Source organism: Crocodylus siamensis, chromosome 5 (genome assembly GCF_052110815.1).
Source record: "Crocodylus siamensis isolate JL-2025a chromosome 5, ASM5211081v1, whole genome shotgun sequence".
NCBI classification, from domain to species: Eukaryota; Metazoa; Chordata; order Crocodylia; family Crocodylidae; genus Crocodylus; species Crocodylus siamensis.
In genome coordinates, this window is record NC_143399.1 from 193,643,208 (window position 1) to 193,662,053 (window position 18,846).

The window sequence follows — 18,846 nt, forward strand, 5'->3', positions numbered from 1 at the left end:
GAAGGGGGGAAAATAAAATAAAATACCCTCTCCGGGGTGGAAAATAAAAGCTTCAATGGATACTTGCAGCCTTAGTGTAAAATGTGCCTAAGAAGTTTAATCCTCTCAGATGGGTTTGAATGCAGTCCCCCGGCAATAGCATGTGCCACGAAAAGTCACAGGAGCAGCCGTCAACATCCCCCCCTCCCCCAGGGGCATTGTGTGCACCTCTGACCTCCATTCACCCATTCAAACGCCCTTGTCCCTGCCTGGCAATCTGACCTCTCCTCTGGGGTTTTCTGCTGCATTCATTTGTCCAGCCTTCTAGCTGCTCAGCGGTTCCGGACCCAGAAGGAGGGAGAGCGAGAAACTCCCGTTTCCCCGCATCCCCAAAACGGCCAAGGTCAGAGGTCCGCCGGGGAGGCGGCGGACCGCCCGGTCCAGCACCGCGGACAGCGCCCGCCGCCCGCCGCCACGCGGGAGCCACAGCCACGGCCGCACGGGCCCACTTCCCGCGTGCGCAGGAGTCGCTCTCGAAGGCAATTTCCGTGCCTGCCGCTTTGCTTACATCTTATCCTTAACTACCCGAGTGACTCCCGAGGGGCAGGCGAGGGAAACTTATGAATCTATTAGCGGTGGATTGCAGCTACCATGCTTTAACTGCCTGGCACGGTCCATTAAACTTTGTCACAGCGGCGCAGTTGGGGTTTGGGGGGGGGGGGTTAGCTTCCATAAAATCCCAAGCAGTCGAGCAACCTTGCTTTTTCTTTCTTTTCCATTAATATCGACACAAACAGCCTTTAGACCTCTGTTTGCAAAGGGCTGGGCGGGGGGGGGAGGGGCTGTGCTAGGCATATTTTTGTTATATAGCTCACGCATCTGATGAACCTAATTAGAGAGGTTTCTTCTTTTTCGAGCCGTGTCAGCAGAAATCATTTGCACATGTGAAATCCCCTTATCTGTTTCTCGGCTCAACGCTTCTGATGATCACAGAAGCAGCTCCAGACATCTGGCGTGTTCCGAGCCAAAAAAAGACACGCTCCAAGCGGAGTTAAAAAAAATCCAGAGGAAAATCTGCCCGAGACGCAACAAGAGGCGGCGACTCGGCTTGCTCGTGGCGCCACCTAGAGGCCGCCGGGCGCAAGCGATCCGGGACAGGGCCGGGGCTCGGTCCCGGGCAGACCCGACTGCAGGACGAAGCCTCCCTGGGTGCCTGCACGGAAAGGAAAATATATCGGCGTCCCGGGTGTCTTTGCGAGCAGCCTGCATGCAGGCATCTTCCTCCCGCCCTGCACCTAGCTGTGCTCGGAGGCTCCGGATTGCAGGGAGAAAAGGAAACTCGTGCCCCACTCAAGTGCTGGCCCCTGGGAATGAGCCTTCCTTGTGCAGGGCTCGGAAGAGAAAAGTTTCCTTCGGGCGACATACGCCTCGCCCGCTGTCCTTCCCCCTCGGGGGTTTCATGGGGAGGGGGGGGGAACAAAAAAGAGAAAGGAGAGGGCTTAACCCGCCCCTCTCCTTAGCTGGTTTCGTTGGGCAATTCTCCTTGAAGCCGATCCCGGCCGCCCAACTGCTGTCCCATCCCGCGGGGGAAACCCCGGTGTGTTGAACAGGCAGGATGATGCGACTCCCCGACACACGCGCACCCCGGGAGGGGAACGATCAGGACAGATCCGGGGTGTTGCTCCAAACTGCAGAAGCCCCCGACCCCCCTAACACACACACACTCCGAAAGTGCGTGCACACCACCAGTGTGTTTAAGTCCAAACTGTAGCAATCCCGCCCCCCCGACACCCCCGTCCAGTATCCGAGACATCACTGCGTTTCACAGGCATGATTATTCCAAACTACAGCAATCGCCCCAAACACGCCCCCTCTCCCCATTTACCCTTCCAAATCTAAGACGACCCAAGGCTGGAGGAGGGAGCGAGGGAGGGATGAAGATGCCCCATTTATTGCCCGGACCCCCCCTCCCCCACGAAGCCAGGAAACATCGGTCCCGGGTGATTTAACCCTTGCAGCCCTGAGCCCTAGCAGCAAATGCCCCTTCCCGCAATCGCGGCTGGGCAGCGCGGAAGTCTGCGCTCCGGCCCCTGCCGAGACGGGCGCAGAGAGGCCGAGCCGTGCCCGGCCGCGGGGTCAAACTTCTGGTCTCCCGCCTCGAGCCAGACGTGCCCCGGCGGGGAGCGAGAGCCGGTGGGGGGCGGCGGGGTGTCCCAGCCGCGCACTCACACTCACACACACTCACACACACACGTAACCCCCCCCCCCCGCGGGCCGGGGCTTACATCCTCGTCGTCGCCGTCGCCGCGCGCCTGGTACTGGAAGCGGGGCCGGGGCTCGGGCGGCGCCGGGCCGCGCGGGGTCTTGCCGGCCGCGCCGTCCTCGTCGGCGCCCGGCGCCCCCAGCAGGCGGCTGGCCTCGGGGGCGGCGGGGAAGGAGCGGGACGTGTTGATCTTCCCGCTGAAGCGCTGGTACAGCGCAGCCATGGAGCCAGCGCGAGCAGGGCGGGCCGACGGCGGGACGCGGGCAGCCGCGGGGCTGGCGGGCGCTGCTCCCGCGCGGCCCCGGCCCCGGCCCCGGCCCCGGCTCAGCCCCGGCGGGGCGGCCTCATGCCGGGGTGCTGGCGGCGGCGGCGGTGTGGCGGGGGGGTGCCCGCCCCTCGCAAATCAAACCGGCTCAGCGGCGGCGCCGGGGCGGCGCGACCGAGTCCCGCCGGCTCGGGGCGGGGGTGCCTGCCGCGCCCGCCCCCGGGGGCAGCCGCCGGGCGGGTGGCTCGCCTCCCCCTTGGCAATCCCGGGGAAACAGGCGCGGGCTGCCCATTCGCTTTGCTGCATTAAAACGTGCTCCAGCGCCCCTCCGTGGAAAGCCGCCCGAACTGTGCCCGGCCCGGGAGAGCCGCGGGCGGCGGCGGGGCTGCTCGGCGCGGCCGCGGGGAGCGGGGCCGACCCCGACCCCGACCCCGACCCGCCGCCCGCACGTGGCCCGCGCCCGCCCCGCCCCGCCCCGCCCGCGGGGCTGGGGGCGCTGGGGAGGGGGCCCATCCATCCTCCCTGGGGACCAGGCTCCTGGGTTGCCATAGCAACAGATGCTTCACGGGGGGGGGGGAAGAGGTGGCAGAGTTGCCATCCACCCCCATTCCCGAGCTGAAGGGGGAGCGGGGTCCTTCGTCCCAGCCCACCCTCGCTAGGACATCTCTGCCCTTGCAAGTCCCTTCCATACTTGGGGGGGGGGGCATTGAACCCTGCTTGGCTCTTGGGCTTTATTACCACACACCCATCTGTCTGGTCCAAGGCCCTGAAGCTGGCCCACTGCACAGGACCTGGAAGAGGCCCCGCAAGCCAAGGGTTTTTTTTTGTCTCCCCCCCCACCACTTTGCTTCAATCAACTGGCTAATCACTTGCTACCCACCCAGGTTGTCACACTGTTTTGTTTTGTTTTTTTTCCTTAATCGGCATCTTCAAAGGCAGGGATGAAAAGTCATAACATTTAGATGAAAAGGGAGCCTTGCCTCCTCCAGAGGGAGGAGGGGGGAAAAACCACCCACATGCAGTGCTTTCTTCCTGACAGTACTTGAAAACAAATTTTAAGCTGGGGAATTCAGATCCTGACATTTAATTAAAAGGGAGAAGGCTAATGGGCAACTCTCAGAAGAGAAAGGTCTGCGTTCAAGTCAGATAGGAGCAATGCCACTTTCCACTGCCCACTGCTCACTGGATTGAGCAGGGGTTGTTGTCTCATTGGGGGCCTGTGGCTACCACCGAATCGTCCATCACTTATTCAACTACATCTCTTCATTACCACCAGGAAGTTGCAAGAAGCAGCCAGCCAAACCTCCCTTGAGATCTCATTACTAATTGGAATTACCAACAGAAAGGGTTACGCAAGTAGGTCCCCCCTTAACAAAAAGAAAAGAAAACAAAAACAAGACAACCCCCCCCCACAAAGAGCAGAACAAGCATCAGAAAACCAGCAATCAAAAGGCAAGAATAATCAAAGGAACAATGGAAGTGTGTGCACAGTTTGAAAAAAAAATACCTCAGTTATAATAGCAGCATCTCTACCCTAATGAACCATCCAGACAGGAAAGATAGTTTCTGAAAATCCATCATTTCATCTGCGTTTTAGTACTGTCCACCTCGCATGATCAGGGTTCCCGGGTTCTAGTTCAATGCCTGAAGCCAAGTGTCTTGCAAACTTGAGCTTAATTAGCCATCAACATATGCAGTCAGGGAAACTGCGGGTCCATGAAATGTAATTATATAATCAAGCATTATATGCAATCCAATCGGCATGCAAAACAGGAGGAATCCAAAGAAAATGGAAAGCATCAAGCTCTGACGTGCTATGTCAGTGGCAATAAATAACTGCTGTAGAGACACTTGCACAAGTGTGCTTTCATTGCATAAAGAGTGAGTCGGCTGGAGTGATACTCAAGACAAAGAAAGTAATTTGTACTGTGAAATAAATTTAACAGTTAAACATAAAAGCTTCCAGAAATACAACTACTGCAATCTGATGTCTATAGATACATATCTCCTTGTTAAAAATCCTGTCCTCCCCCCAAATTCTAGATAAAGAAATAGTAACGAAACACTTCAAAACAAACACAGGTCCTCTCAGATATATCTAGTTGCTTGTCTAGTTCAGTATGCAATGTTTTATACAGAAGATGGATTCCTCAACTAGTAATGGATTTCTTCCATATAAATGTATTAGTTGAACAAAAATATCATCTCCGCAATTGCAATTTTATTGAGCTTTTTCACATTTTAGAGCTAAAAGGTAAGCACAGACAAAAATGTTTCATTACATGCTTCTTTTTCAACAGATAATTTACTACCCAAATCTGAGTGCTACCAGATATTAAGCCATCACAAGTCAGGCCTGAGCCTGAGCCCATCTGCCTTTATAACTAAATACATGGCATCTTTTTTGTGCAAGACTTCTCATTCCAAGAATGAGATAAGCAAAACTAGGGACAAGCGGTGGGTTTTGGGGGTTTGGGGGGGTTTTTTTAGATTTTTTTGAAAATCATCATTAGTATTCCTAATGCTAAGTCTGAACATTGCAAACAGTTCATTCTGTTCCACCTTGTCTTTCGTTAGACAATACACATCCTTTTATTTTGCACTTGACATTGAGATGCAATTTGTTGTATTGAAACATTAGAAAAAGCTAAAAAAATTCCAAATCCTTGTCTAGCATTTTCAGAGGATCACAGTTACAAGTATCAAGTGCTTATTTAAAAAAAAAAAAAAAACACTAATAACTAGTGACTTTCAAACTGTCAACAGTTCAGTACTTCGAAATATGAACATTTCCTTTAAGTTGACATTCTTAGCCCTTAGCCATGAGAGCTATAACTAGCACAGTTTTACTAGTACCCACACTACACTGTCATAGATAGATCTGTAAGCTGTAACTAGTACAGACTTCCTAGACATAAACTTGATGGATTAAGTATGTTATTTCTGTCATCCTTAATGGGCTCTGAATATTCATCATCTCTCAAATGCCCATCTTTAAAAAAAAAAGAAACAAACAACACAGGTAAGAAAGAAATAAAAATCTCTCCTTTTTGGGGGTCAGACAAGCACCTTGCACCAGGTTAACAATCCCCAAGGATTGGCTTGATTTAGTTTTAGACCGAGTCCTTGTGCTGAGGAGAGCAAACAGGTGGCTCTGTCTAGTGGCTGAAGGCAGAGAGGAAATGCAGCATATGGATTAGTAGTATGCAATACTACTCAGCTTTGCTTCATTTTTTTGTGCAGGGCATCTTTCAAAACAATGTCAGAATTAGGTCATTACACAGACAAGAAACAGAGGACAGCACTGGGGTCTGGGTGACCGGAGGGCAGACAAAAGGTAGCATTTAACCTGGAGAAGTTGGTGAGGGCTGAGATAATTGGACAGCTAATTTTCCAGCTTTTTGTGACTGCAAAAAAAAGCTTTCTAAGCCTCACCTAGGAGGAATGGTTTGGGAAGGGGGAAAAAGGGTGTCTGTATAGCTCCCTGGGCTCAGCACCCAGGATTCTTTAAGGTTCGTTGGGGAGTAGAGCACTGCCACAGGGAATAATAATCAGGAATGGGGGGATTTGGGGGAACTGGAACAACAAAGATACAGGAGTCTAGAAGAAGAAGAAAGGTCTCGGGAGGAGGCAACAACAAGGTCCTGGACTCCATGGAGGACTATGAGAGACAAGCTGCAGGAGAAAACAACAGGCTCCAAGTGGACATTGAGAAGACTTGAGGGGCAGAGTGAGGAGGAGTAGGACAGAGAAGGGATGGAGGCAGAGGAGGAAAAACGCATGCATATGGGAAGGATCCAGTGAGGAGTGAGAAAGATGAAAGAAAAGGAGTTAGAGCAGGGGAAGGAGGAGGGTGATAAGGTTCAAGGGTGCATGAAAAGGGGCCTAGAGAAAGTGGGAAAGGACCAAGGGGTTGTAGGAGACTGAAGCAGCAGAGCAGTTCCCCCAACTTCCACTGAGACACTACCCTAGTCAGATCCTATTGTCATAATAAGTTGCTAAGGATACCTGCTGCTCTGCCTGTGACTACAGATATTGGAGGATGGCCTCCTTCAGCTTCAGCACTAGCTTCCCTGAAACCTATACAAGTTCTTATGACCTACCCCCAGTGGGCATCCCACATGTGTTGACCCAAGGCAGTAGTAAACTGATTGTCTTTGCAATCCATCTCTTCTCAAGATTTTAAAGAGATTGCTGCTGGGTGAAGCAGGACACAGGTAGTAGGTAAATGGATCTTTTTATAAAGATGTGTCTCTCATCATCCAAAACATTTCCTAGATCTACAAGGGGGAAAAAAAAGAGAGAAAGAAGTGGTGTAGGACAGGGAGAAAATAGATTTCCAAGGGCAATAAATAACTTCTAAATTCTAAAATGAAGTGGCGAGTCAATGAGGCAGAAAGAAGCAGAAAGGCCATTCCCACAGGGCAGATGCTAAAGAGAGGGCAGCTCCCATGCAGTAGCCAGTGTGATGGATAAAAGGAGGGCTAAAAGCTAGATTTGTACAATTCCAGAGTGGAACAGGGGACAGACTGAGCTGCACTGGTGTTAGGTGGAGCCTCTTTATAAATAAGTTTTAGGACCAAAGACAAGCACTTTTAAACTAGTTTCTTCACTGAAGTAGGAGCTTGCAGAGCTGTTCCTGGCTTGAAACAACACAATCGTGCTTCTATCTTTGCGCTAATGCGGTTACCTACAAGTCCTGAGCCTTGGGATTCACTTCTCTTGCAGATGCCTATGTCGATAAACAAAGAAACTGCTGAGCAAAAAGGGGTTGAAGCAGTGCCATACCAACATGTGCAATAGCAACTGTAAATACCGAGGAAAAAAAAGAGAAAAACAATAAAGCAATGCACATGCTAGCGGACCTCAGGTAGATGAAGGAGCTATGTTAAATATCCAGTAACTCCTAGGTGTAAGTCAAGAAAGGGAACGTGTATGCTGAATGTCCTCGAATACACTCTCAGCTCAATTATGAAGAACAGGAAAGGGAAGAGGTGGAAACTGCAATGTTGGGGAGATTTTAAGAGAGGCTGCACAAAATATGCAGAAACATACCATAAGGAATCCTCTTGCCAGTTGGCCTAGGAACCAACTTGATGACCCAATGGGTCTTTTCTATCTTTAGTTTCTACAGTTCTGCAAATGGTGCAGAGGTAGTGAAAGGCAGACAACAGACAATGAGGAAACAAAGAGCAGAGGGACAACAACGGTGCCAGGATTGGATTCAGCAGAAAAGCCCAGGTAGGAAAGAGAGATAAGTGCTTGCAGAGCATTTAGTGGAGAGAGGTCCTGATTTGTTCTCCCACAGTAATACAAATGCAGCTCTTGTTTGAAGACACTCTTGCTCAAAAGCATTTGTACCTTTTAAACCTTAATCTGAAGTATCATGACACTAGAAAGGGGTCCCTAGGCAGCTGAGTCCAGACCCCTGCATTTTCAGGAAATTGTCAGCACAATGCAACCCCAGAATTGCCACTTCAAACCCTGATACAAGTAAAATGCACAATAACAGCAACACCAAGAACCCCCTACAATGTGCCACAGGTTAGTGCTGAAGAGGCAAGCTTACCAAAAGGGAAGTCATTAGTTCATATGGGCCAGATGCTGTTTCACCCATTTGGCATGTAAGTGGATGTAGGTACCTAAGTACAATTCTATTCCACCCCTGAAAAACTGTTAATAAAGACGTGGATAGGTCCTTCTCCTTACTTTTTTGTTACTCAGTCTTCAGGGATGGGAGACGGTATATTACAAAACTAGACACAATATGGATTTTCTGGAATTTAAATAAGGGGGAACTGAATTGCACCGAGGTGCTTACATCCACTTTCGTGCTTAATAGGTGAAATAGCATCTGTGCCAATAGTACTCAGAAGATCCTAAGAAAAAGAACCATGCTCCATACCATGGAGGAAGGCAATCCATAGCAATCGGACCTAAAGAAAATTTCCTTCCCCACTTCAAATTAGCAACTAGTATGGTCCTGAGTGAAAGAAACAAGAACCTCTAGCCCAGAGTCTCTGGGTTTTCTAAGTACTGGCAAGAGCATCAGCACACCTCCACCTACGCTAGGGGTTAGTTGTGATGAGTGTTATGGTCACAGTCCTTGTTGTGACCAATGTTCCAATGCCCCAGACGAACAAAACAAAACGTCAAGGGAAATAAAATTCATCCTGGCCCTAAATAATGATCAGCAACACCCCCCCCCCGCCAAGGCATTACTAGACACCTTTCACATTGCAAGAGAGCTACCTTTATGACCCATCGTAGTGACTGCACACAAATAGACTTCACGTCACATACACTGGTGAACCAGAATTTCCCAGAAGGAAGTTTAGATGAACTCATGAATCTATGTCATCGTGACAAACTAAATCGAGGTTGTTTTCTCCCCACAGGTATAAAAAGTGTCTGGTAGTCATTCATACAGGGCCTGGCACATGTTGGAAACCAGTTTTTGTGCATGTATGCTTCTATCCAGTTCACCCTGTGATTCAGATGGTTTCGGCAAGAGGTTCTCAATGAATGAAAAAGCAAACTGGACTTCCTAATGCAGCTCTGAACAGCTGGAGTAGCTGTTACAGGAACATTAGCTTTATATCTGAAGCCTTGCTAAGGGGGAAATACTGTTTTATCTTACACAATGTTCATATATGCAAGTGTTTTATAAACCTACAAGTAGTCATTTTGAGAAGTTCCTGCTTACAACCTGCATGGCTTACCCCTCAAATTCTTCCAGTTTTCCAGGTCAAGTTTGTCTTAAATTGCTGATTCAAGGTATAAGGTATGATGTAGCTGTACTTCTGTGGCAGTAACGATTTCTTTGCCTCTGTCTTCCTAAGTAGGGACTGGTTCCTAAGTAGGGACCAGTTCAGCTACCTCCCTGCTGGGCCCCCCTCGGGCCCCGGGAGAGACACGCCTGGGCCAGGGGTTAGCGAGGAGTTAGTTAGGGTACTTCTGGAGAGGCTGGACGTGTTCAAGTCCGCTGGTCCGGACGATCTTCGCCCTAGGGTTCTACAGGAACTGGCCGAGGTCATTGCGGGACCCCTGGCGCGGCTCTATGAGCACCCGTGGTGCTCTGGTGAGGTGCCGGAGGACTGGAAGAGGGCCAATGTGGTCCCTATCTTCAAAAAGGGAAAAAAAGAGGACCCGGGAAATTACAGGCCAGTTAGTCTTACCTCAATCCCGGGTAAGCTCTTTGAAAAAATTATCCTGGCACACATCCAGGAGGGCCTTGCGGGGGAATGCATGCTCAGGGGCAACCAACATGGGTTCATCAGTGGCAGGTCTTGTCAGACCAACCTGGTGGCCTTTTACGATCAGGTCACCAAATCATTAGACGCAGGGGTTGCTGTGGATGTAGTCTTTCTGGACTTCCGGAAGGCTTTCGACGCTGTCTCTCACCCTGTCCTCATCAAAAAGCTGGGAGACTGTGGTGTCGATGCCCACACGGTCAAATGGGTCGCCAACTGGTTGGAGGGCCGCACCCAGAGGGTGGTGGTGGATGGGTCCTTCTCAACCTGGAAGGACGTGGGCAGTGGGGTTCCGCAGGGCTCGGTCCTCGGGCCCGCACTGTTCAACATCTTCATCAGTGACTTGGATGACGGGGTAGAAAGCACCCTGTTCAAGTTTGCTGATGACACTAAGATGTGGGGGGATGTGGGTGCACTAGAAGGGTGCAATAGGCTACAAGCTGACCTTGACAGGTTGCAACGGTGGGAGGATGAGAATAGGATGGGGTTTAACACTGATAAGTGCAAGGTGTTGCACATGGGGAGGAAGAACCGGCACCACACTTACAGGTTGGGGAACTCCCCTCTTGCCAGCACGCAGACGGAAAAGGATCTTGGAGTCGTCATTGACTCCGCGATGAACATGGGCCGGCAGTGTGGGGAGGCAGTCAAGAAGGCCAACCGTACCCTGTCATGCATCCACAGATGCATCTCGAGCAGGTCCAGGGAGGTGATCCTCCCCCTCTATGCGGCACTGGTCAGGCCGCAGCTGGAGTACTGCGTCCAGTTCTGGGCGCCACACTTCAAGAGGGACGTGGACGATATGGAAAGAGTTCAGAGGAGGGCCACTCGTATGATCAGGGGTCAGCAAGGCAGGCCTTATGAGGAGAGGCTACAGGACCTGAACCTGTTTAGCCTCTACAAGAGAAGGTTAAGGGGGGACCTTGTGGCCTGCTACAAACTGGTCAGGGGGGATCAGCAGGTATTGGGGGAGTCCCTGTTCCCCCGTGCGCTGCCAGGAGTGACCAGGAATAACGGTCACAAGCTGGCGGAGGGTAGGTTTAGATTAGATATTAGGAGGCGCTACTTCACAGTCAGGGCGGCTAGGGCCTGGAACCGGCTTCCAGGGGAAGTGGTGCAGGCTCCTAGCCTGGGGATTTTTAAAAGGAAGTTAGATGAGCACCTTGCCGGGGTCATCTGACCCCGGTGCTCTTTCCTGCCAAGGCAGGGGGTCGGACTAGATGATCTACCTAGGTCCCTTCCGACTCTAGCTACTATGAAACTATGGCTATAATTCCACCCTAGAGACTGAACCACTTCTACATTTCTTTAACTTCATATATGGGAAAGAACCAACATCATACCATATACCATATCTACGTGCTCCCCATCCCCTCCCATGCACACCCTTTCCCCCCCAAAATTAGTCCTTCAAAATTGGTGCTTATGTCTTAAGCGAGGCAGGTGATTCTTCTGCCTGGAACAGAAGCATGGAGATGTTGTAAGATGGCTGCTGCTTCTTTTCCTTCTTTTCCTAACAGTGATGCAATGGAGGGAGAGGCAAAATCCAGCCTTCAGCAGCAGCTACAATTTTAATTTTTTCACTGCTGAAACGGAGCAAGACAAATCCTAATCTTCATCTTGCTCCCCTCCCTTTCCTACTTGGGCAAAAGCAGCCTATTTAGCTGTGAAAGTGTTAAAATTCAGCTGAGCAGGGAGGGGGTGATGGTGAGCGACCTGAAGATTAGGCTCTGTGCTCCATGTGACCAGAACTCTGGAAAAATCTTCTTCTCCCCTCTTCGTTCTGCCTTTGCAAAAAAATAGGGGGCATGTGGTAGCTTGGAAATATGCTACTTGCCCTGTCACCAATAATGGAAACATAGACAAACTGCACTTTGAAGAAAGGCTGAATTTCCAGCTGCCAAAAGGCACTTGCAGGCAAAAGGATCCCAGTGAAACAAAGAATTCAGCTAGACAGCTTTTAAGTTGAGTGCCACCACTTTAGAAAGGAACAGACAAGGGATAGAATAGTTTGGTTCGGAGACTTCTTCCTTACGAAGCAGAGAGTCCCTTTAAGTAGGACGCCGCACCTTGGGATTTACTGTCACCAAACAGACAGCTCTCTTGTTGGAGAAAAGGGAGCTAAATTGATTTGGCAAATGTTCATAATAGGAAGGTATCAGAAGCTGTAGGAGGTGGAAGCTTAGTACTGTACAGGTGTGTGTGGTTTTCTACTCAATGTATGGAAATGAAGAGGCAGGAAACACATAGCCTGATCTATTTATAAATATGTTTCTAAGAACAAATTGCCTCACTTCTTCAGCTTCCCAACCCCGAGCCACATGGAGCCCAGAACAGTTGAGGACCCCTGCAGCTAATTTAAAGGTTTGTTAATTCTTTAGGTCAGCTGTTATCGTCAGCAAATAAATTATCTTATAGGTGGGTATCTGGCCAAACATATTAATTTCTCATGGAAGACCTGATGATGAGAGTGGAATACAAATAGGAAATTGAATAAGGAGTCCTTAGTGTTTTAACAAAAATTGATGAGTGCAGGTAACCGCGCATCAGTCTAAATGAGCCTACGAGACACTTGGGTGAAGATTTGATTTCAAATCCCTCATTTTAAAGTGCCTGTACTTACCACACCAGAACATATGCATCTTTTAAAATGTACTTAAATCCTTCTGAGTCGGTCAGTTGAAGGCACTAAGGCCAGGCTTTTATTTATTCTTAAAGGCATTTAGTTGAGATGCAGCAAGATACGTGCTGGGATTTTCAAAAGCAATGAAATGCCCATCGATGTCTACAGTGAAGGTACAATTAAAACCCCCACTGTGCAGCTTACTGGGTTTTTCAGGAATGAACCACCCATATAAATCAAATCCTCTGTGCTTTCTGTTTCCTAACCACACCCATTAAAATCATACCAGTCTTACTAAAAGACTCTTCCCTTTAAAAAAGGGAGAACATTCAGGGTGTGGGCAGATACAACATTTGTAACCTCTGAGGCATTTTGAAGAGCCATCTGGACAGATGTGCACACCTTTTGAAGAGCTTCAAAGGTAGCCCTGAAGGAAACAAGTACTATCAAAACCTTGGGAATCAATTGTTTGCACCCCATGGACACCCTGACTTATGGGGACTTCTTGTAAGAAAAGTCACCAAAGTTGCATGCAGATTTTTAATAACACGGCAGTACAACAAGAATCACCATCACCTTCAACCACACAGCACTGCAAGAGCTAAATTACCACAAGAGGTCAATCTCAATCTCAATTGCAAAAGGGTTACTGATGCAATTATGTAAATAAATCTTATTCTTGGTTATTATCAACTTCCCTGTGCCTTTACTGAATTAAGAGATAGTTACAGTCACCACACATACATGATTCGCTGGGCATATGACAACTCATATGCTTATGGTTTTAGTTTGGTTAAGTTACATGGGCTCTTTCCTAGGCATTCTCTAACTTCCATCAACCACTGACAGACAAGAAGTGGCAGAGCAAATAATTCCCGGGCCCCAAAAGTCCAGTACTCTTATGCAGAGCATGGATACACAAAGTTACCATGAGGCAAAAGAGGGCATCCACTGTGCCATGGAAACTACCCTTCTGTATACTCTAACCCTGAAGAGGATCAAAGCTCCGCCACAGCAGCTTAGCCCTTAGCAAAAGGGGCAAGTGATGTTCTGACTATTTCCAGAAAGCAGTTTTTAACGCCTTCACTAACTGCAGATTCCTGAGCTGAACCTGCCATCACCAAGATAATCCCATGAGGATGCTGAGCCAATGGAAGGGCGCACTTAATGCTGAAGGTACTGAATATAGCCAGACCCTTGAAAGAATTATGGCTTCTTCCCTCACTAAAAACTTGGAAAGCATCACTCTCCCCAGATAAAGGCAGCTTGCAACAGCATTATGCTCATCTTACCTCTATAAGCAAGCAAGCAGCAAAAGCAGGATACCAAACAAAGACAAAGAAAGAGGCCTATGAAACACCAGCCTGCCAGCCAGGGCATCACCAAGACTTCAGTCAGCTTGTAAGAGCACTGTCAAGGGATTGAATTTAACAACTTCTTGCAAAATCCTTTTAAATGAGATACTGAAAAGCTACTGCAATGTATTAACAGCTTCTCCCATTAAACACTAGACTGTTTAGACTACGTGTTCCTGGAGAGGAGATAAACTAGCTTCAATATACCAGGAGAAAAAGCAGGACTTAATTGGAAGAGAGATAAGCCAGTTTAATGACTGTTAAGATTCTTAAGGTCTTGAATGGCCTCTTAAGTAACTGAGCTCCAAACTTCGTTTTTTTAACAACTTACTGAACTGCCCATTTCTAAACCAGTCTACCCAGGATAATCGAACAGAATTCACTAATCCCTAAATGAAATGTGTTTGCTTATCTGTAAAGACTGAAACATGACTTGCTCCCTACCAATTTGGGGAATAATCTATACTTTTCTCTTAAACTTTACATAGAGAAGAGGGTCCTCAAAGCAGGACTCACTCTTAAGATGTAATTTCTGCAGGAAATTCTCTGAGGATGCATATAGAAGAGAAGGTATAATATAAGCAATTTGTGTGTGTGTGTGTGTGTGTGTGTGTGTGTGTGTTTGGGGGGTGGATACTAAAGAAAGATTTTTTCTTTTTAAGCAAAGAAACAGACATAGTTAACAACTGTGATTATTTTGCCAGCCTTTAACTGAGCTGTTCCCGGAGGAATGACACATGGGATTCTTTGCCGAACAGGAAACACATCTCTGAATTGACATTTGAGAGAGAGAAATGATTAACACTTAGCCCATCACTCCTTGTTTCCCCAGGACAAGTTTTTAGTAAATTTTGCGATAAAACTCCTTGACCCTGTAACTTAGAATAATCTTTTTCTATCCTATACCTCCCTCCAAGCAGTGACATAAGTGAGTGGACAGGCCTTGCTACAAGTAGGGGCAACAGCATGGGTCTTGTTGGGACCAAAGGGGAAAAGTGGTCCTTTATGGAGGATTCCCTCTTGAGAAATAAATGTAGGGATGGTCATGAAGGCAAGCTTCCCAGATATCAGCTGACCATCTGGATCATGAAGACCAAGAAACACTCAAAGCATAAAAGACAGAGGGGGGAGAAAACAATACCTGGGAAAAAAGAGAACCTGAAATGCCAAATGCACCTAGGCACATTTAAAAAAACTGCCCATCAGACAAATGAAATAACAGACCAGTGAGACCAGCACAAGCACTGTGTCAAACCAAGGTCTAAATGCTGGACTGAATGGGCTTAATGCTTTTCCTGTTTAGTAGACCAGATAAAAATCAGGGAGCATTTACATAAATATATTTTCCATATGACTAATCCTCTGTAGCATTCAGATAAACATTGTATTAATACTGTGATATAATTCCTGGATGTGGACAACACCCAGGTATTTTGAGAAAAATACCACTTATGTGACCATTTAAATGACCTAGTGTCATTCAGAAACAGCAGGCCCTTGCTAGAAAACAAGGGTGCAAGGTGCTGATATTTCCAGGAAGGTATTATCACAAATCTAGGCAACAACTTGTCAAAGGAGAAAAAACATGTGTTGGAAAGGTGCAGAAAGACTGTCACAATGAAACCATAACAGAAACACTACAGAAATAGATACAATTAGTGTCCAGCTAGAGAATCTGTGGTGTTGGCTTAGACCTATATGAACCTAGAAGCCTTACCCACTCTCCACGTCGTGATACCATTAGATTTGGGAATAGCAATCACTTGCATTACAGCTTCCTTGCTGTGAAGAGGAGGAAGCAGCCTCCAAAGGGAGACTCATCCTTAGGGCTCCCTGCCCCTCATGGACCAAAATAATTCAAATTGTTTGGACTACCCACCCATGTGCCCAGGCTTTGCTGGAGGGTGGGCACAGTGCAAACCAGTAGGTCAATACCACACACTAACTCAGACTTATGTCAAACTTTGGTTGCTTATGTTTGGTTTTGGGACAAATGCGGAGAACTTCTGTTTTACAGGGATATATGTTACAGGGGTATATTTTTAGTTCATGTCAAATCATAGGCACCGACCTTTATTTTTTCAGGGGAGGTAAGATGATGGACATGTGGAAAGTTTTACACATTTCAGGTGAGAGCCCTCTTCCCGAGAGGAGGCAGGGCCCTCACATACTCAGGGCATGTGTGTCAAAGAGAAAGAAGAAGGTCAGTTTTTTAACCACATCCAGTTCCATTTATGTCACCTCTATTCTCTACGGTTTTGATAACAAGACTTCCTTTCTCCTTCTCACCGTCTCATCTTTTTTAAGCCTCAAGCTCTTCCAGACAGCCTAGTAAGGGCCTGTCTCTTACTATTCTGATGTCTAGCAGCTAGGACAAGGAGGGTCTTCCTTTTGAATGGATCTTCCAATGCACTGATAACCTACATATGCTGGTAAGACAAGAGAAACCCAGAGCTTCACGTGAGCTCTTTTACAAAATCTACTGTAAATCAAAAGGATAGAACAACAAACAGGCTGTGAGAAACTCTGTATAGCTACATACCTCACAGGCTTTCTCCCTAGTAAGAAACTTTGCAAGCCAGCCTGCAAACCTTCAAACCATGGAGAAGCCCCTACTATAGCACCCTTTATAGATGTATTACAGACAGATACCCTACCACTCTCCAGCTAGACTGTCCAATTCTGAGAATCATTAAGGGCGGAGATATTTTTCCCCCACTCAAAATGTTTTTAAATAGGTTTGTGGGTCAGCTGCAGTGTGCGCTATCAGCATGTCCCAGATCACGGCTTCCCTAAAGCAGCGCTAATGGAAATGCTTAATTGGAGCTTCTGTTCATTTCAGAGGTAGCCTGGAGGCAAGTTGACCAAGTAATTTCTTCTCTTTGTACAACATAAAGGCATTGCTGGTAAACAGTCAACATCCTGGCACCTTACAACCCATGATTCCTAAGTGGAAAGAGCACAGATACTCCTTTTACCCGTACTGCTTAGTCAAACTTACCTTTCCTCCTCGGCTCTGATACAGCAAATACAACCTATTATAACAGGTTCTTTTACAGTTGCCTTCAGAAGGCCCTCAAAGTGGATTGCAAATGGCAATTAAGCTTTACAATTCTCCCAAACAGAAAAGTAAAGGGAGGTACAGAAGGGGATGATTAGCCCAGCCTTATTCAGGCGTGTATTGGAACAGAGAAAAGACTGCTGCTCTCAGCTCAGACACTCTTTATAACTAAAGTCTCTTCTTCCATGTACTAATAAAGTTAGACCCAATGTAAAAAGGAGTGAGGTGTCAGGAGGGCATTACAAATATTGGATATCACTGGTTTATTTTATTTTATGGCAAGTTTTTGCCCATATGTTGGTATGCCTAAATCGGCATCAATGAACCAGAATGTGGGAATCCACAAAAAAACAGGCTGACAAGTAAATACAACAACAGTACATCCAACAGACTAGGGGAATGCAGCAAACTATCCTGAAAAGGTGCAAGGGATGCACTGAATTCCTGATCTCATTCTTTTGTACCTCATATTCCTTCCCCATCCCTGTCATCCTTCTTCAGTACGGAAAGTCCTCTTTTCACCCTTCTCCTGGCTGTAGGATGTTCTAGATCATGTTTTGTTTGGCTTGTTTGTAAATTTGGCTTGCTCATGCCTTCCAACAACTGGGAAGAAAAAAAAAATAAGCAGCAGCACCAGTACGTGATGGCACAGAAAATGTTTCATGTTCCACATAAAACCATCTGACAATGCAAGAACAACTTTGCTAAGTTCCTACTTCAGAGTCTACCGTGACTAATTCTAATGAATGGGAGTATTACCCAAGTAAAGATACCAGGATCAGACTTCAGCTCTGAGAAGTTCAAACTAAAGCATTAGAATGAATCATTTTAAAGCCCTGGAAAGAAACATTTTGGGGGAAAAAAACCTGTAAATAGAGATCAGCATCACCACTTGAGGGTGCTACAGTAGTTCTTAAATATTAACTTGGAGATGTGCTGGGAGACCGGTGTTTTGTTGAGAGCTACACTGCTGTAATTCACTTAATTATTTCAATTTGTGCACTTAACATTTAGAACTAAATTTGCAGCCAATGCTAATGCTGAACAAGAGAGATTTTCATTTTAAATAAGGTTTTTAATTCAAAAGCATTTCTGGCTAGCTAGGGTGATCAAATGGCATTGGGGGGAGGTAGGGTTCTGTATATAATCCCCATTAAAAACAAAACAAAACATCAGTAATGCAAGCACACACATTTCTACAGAAATATGCTGCAGAAATTCATCATAACTATACATTCTAGGGCTATGTACAAACATTTCTCACTCAAGAAAAGCATAATATTTTCCAGGGTATATTACCATGTTTTTGCTACAACCTATTACAGGACATTTGAACAGTCCCTGCCTTAAGACACGCATAGGACTAGTTCCCACGAAAGACCTATTGAACAGTGAGTAAAACAAAACCACAATAGATAATCATTCAAAAGAAAAAAAGTCAAGCTAACTTATATTTTCTTTCCTATAAAGATGGTTATGTGCATGAGGTAGCATGTTGGCTTGCAGAGGACAGGGCAAAGGACTATGATGTAAAAAAGGGATCATTATACTGATGAGTGTAATGATGCCTAATTAATATTGCCAAGGTATTAGACTGTCTGGCATGTCAAATTCTGGCTCCTCTGGCTTATATATACATGCTTGTTTGGAGTACTGGAATATTAGGATGGTGCTTTTTTTTCCCCTTTCATTGGATTCATCAGCTTTTGGTGAATTTGTTAATTTATCAAAACCATTGCTGGAAAAGGATCAATCACATTTTGGGAAGGAAAGAAATTAAAAGGTGACTCTGTTGAAGTTTAAACCAATTGCAGCAAATATTACAAACACAGAAACATTTCAATTAGTCAAAATTCAAATTATTTTAAACGCTCAGGTTCTGGAAAAGTTTTCAAGATCAATTTTCATCTGAATTTGGAACAGAAAAAAAATCGGATCCTTCTGGGATGTGCACAAGGTTAGAAACTATTATAAAAGTACTCACACAAGACGATAATTTGAATCTTGAATCCACAGCTGCTAGCATAATACTCAGTGAGAATAAGGT

The 18,846-nt window shown here is 46.8% G+C and overlaps 1 protein-coding gene across 3 annotated transcripts in view; it reads right to left on the reverse strand.

Annotated features, from left to right (window-relative positions):
- DPP6 (dipeptidyl peptidase like 6) overlaps positions 1-18,846 on the reverse strand; it is an 842,266-nt gene that overhangs the window by 639,274 nt on the left and 184,146 nt on the right. The window contains exon 1 of one of the 3 annotated variants that reach the window (XM_090047674.1): positions 2,265-2,785. The exons of the other annotated variants lie outside the window; for them this stretch is intronic. Coding sequence (XP_089903800.1) covers positions 2,265-2,465 — 201 coding nt within the window. The 5' untranslated portion in view covers positions 2,466-2,785. Of the gene's footprint in view, positions 1-2,264; positions 2,786-18,846 lie in introns of those variants that run through there. 3 annotated transcript variants of the gene reach the window in all.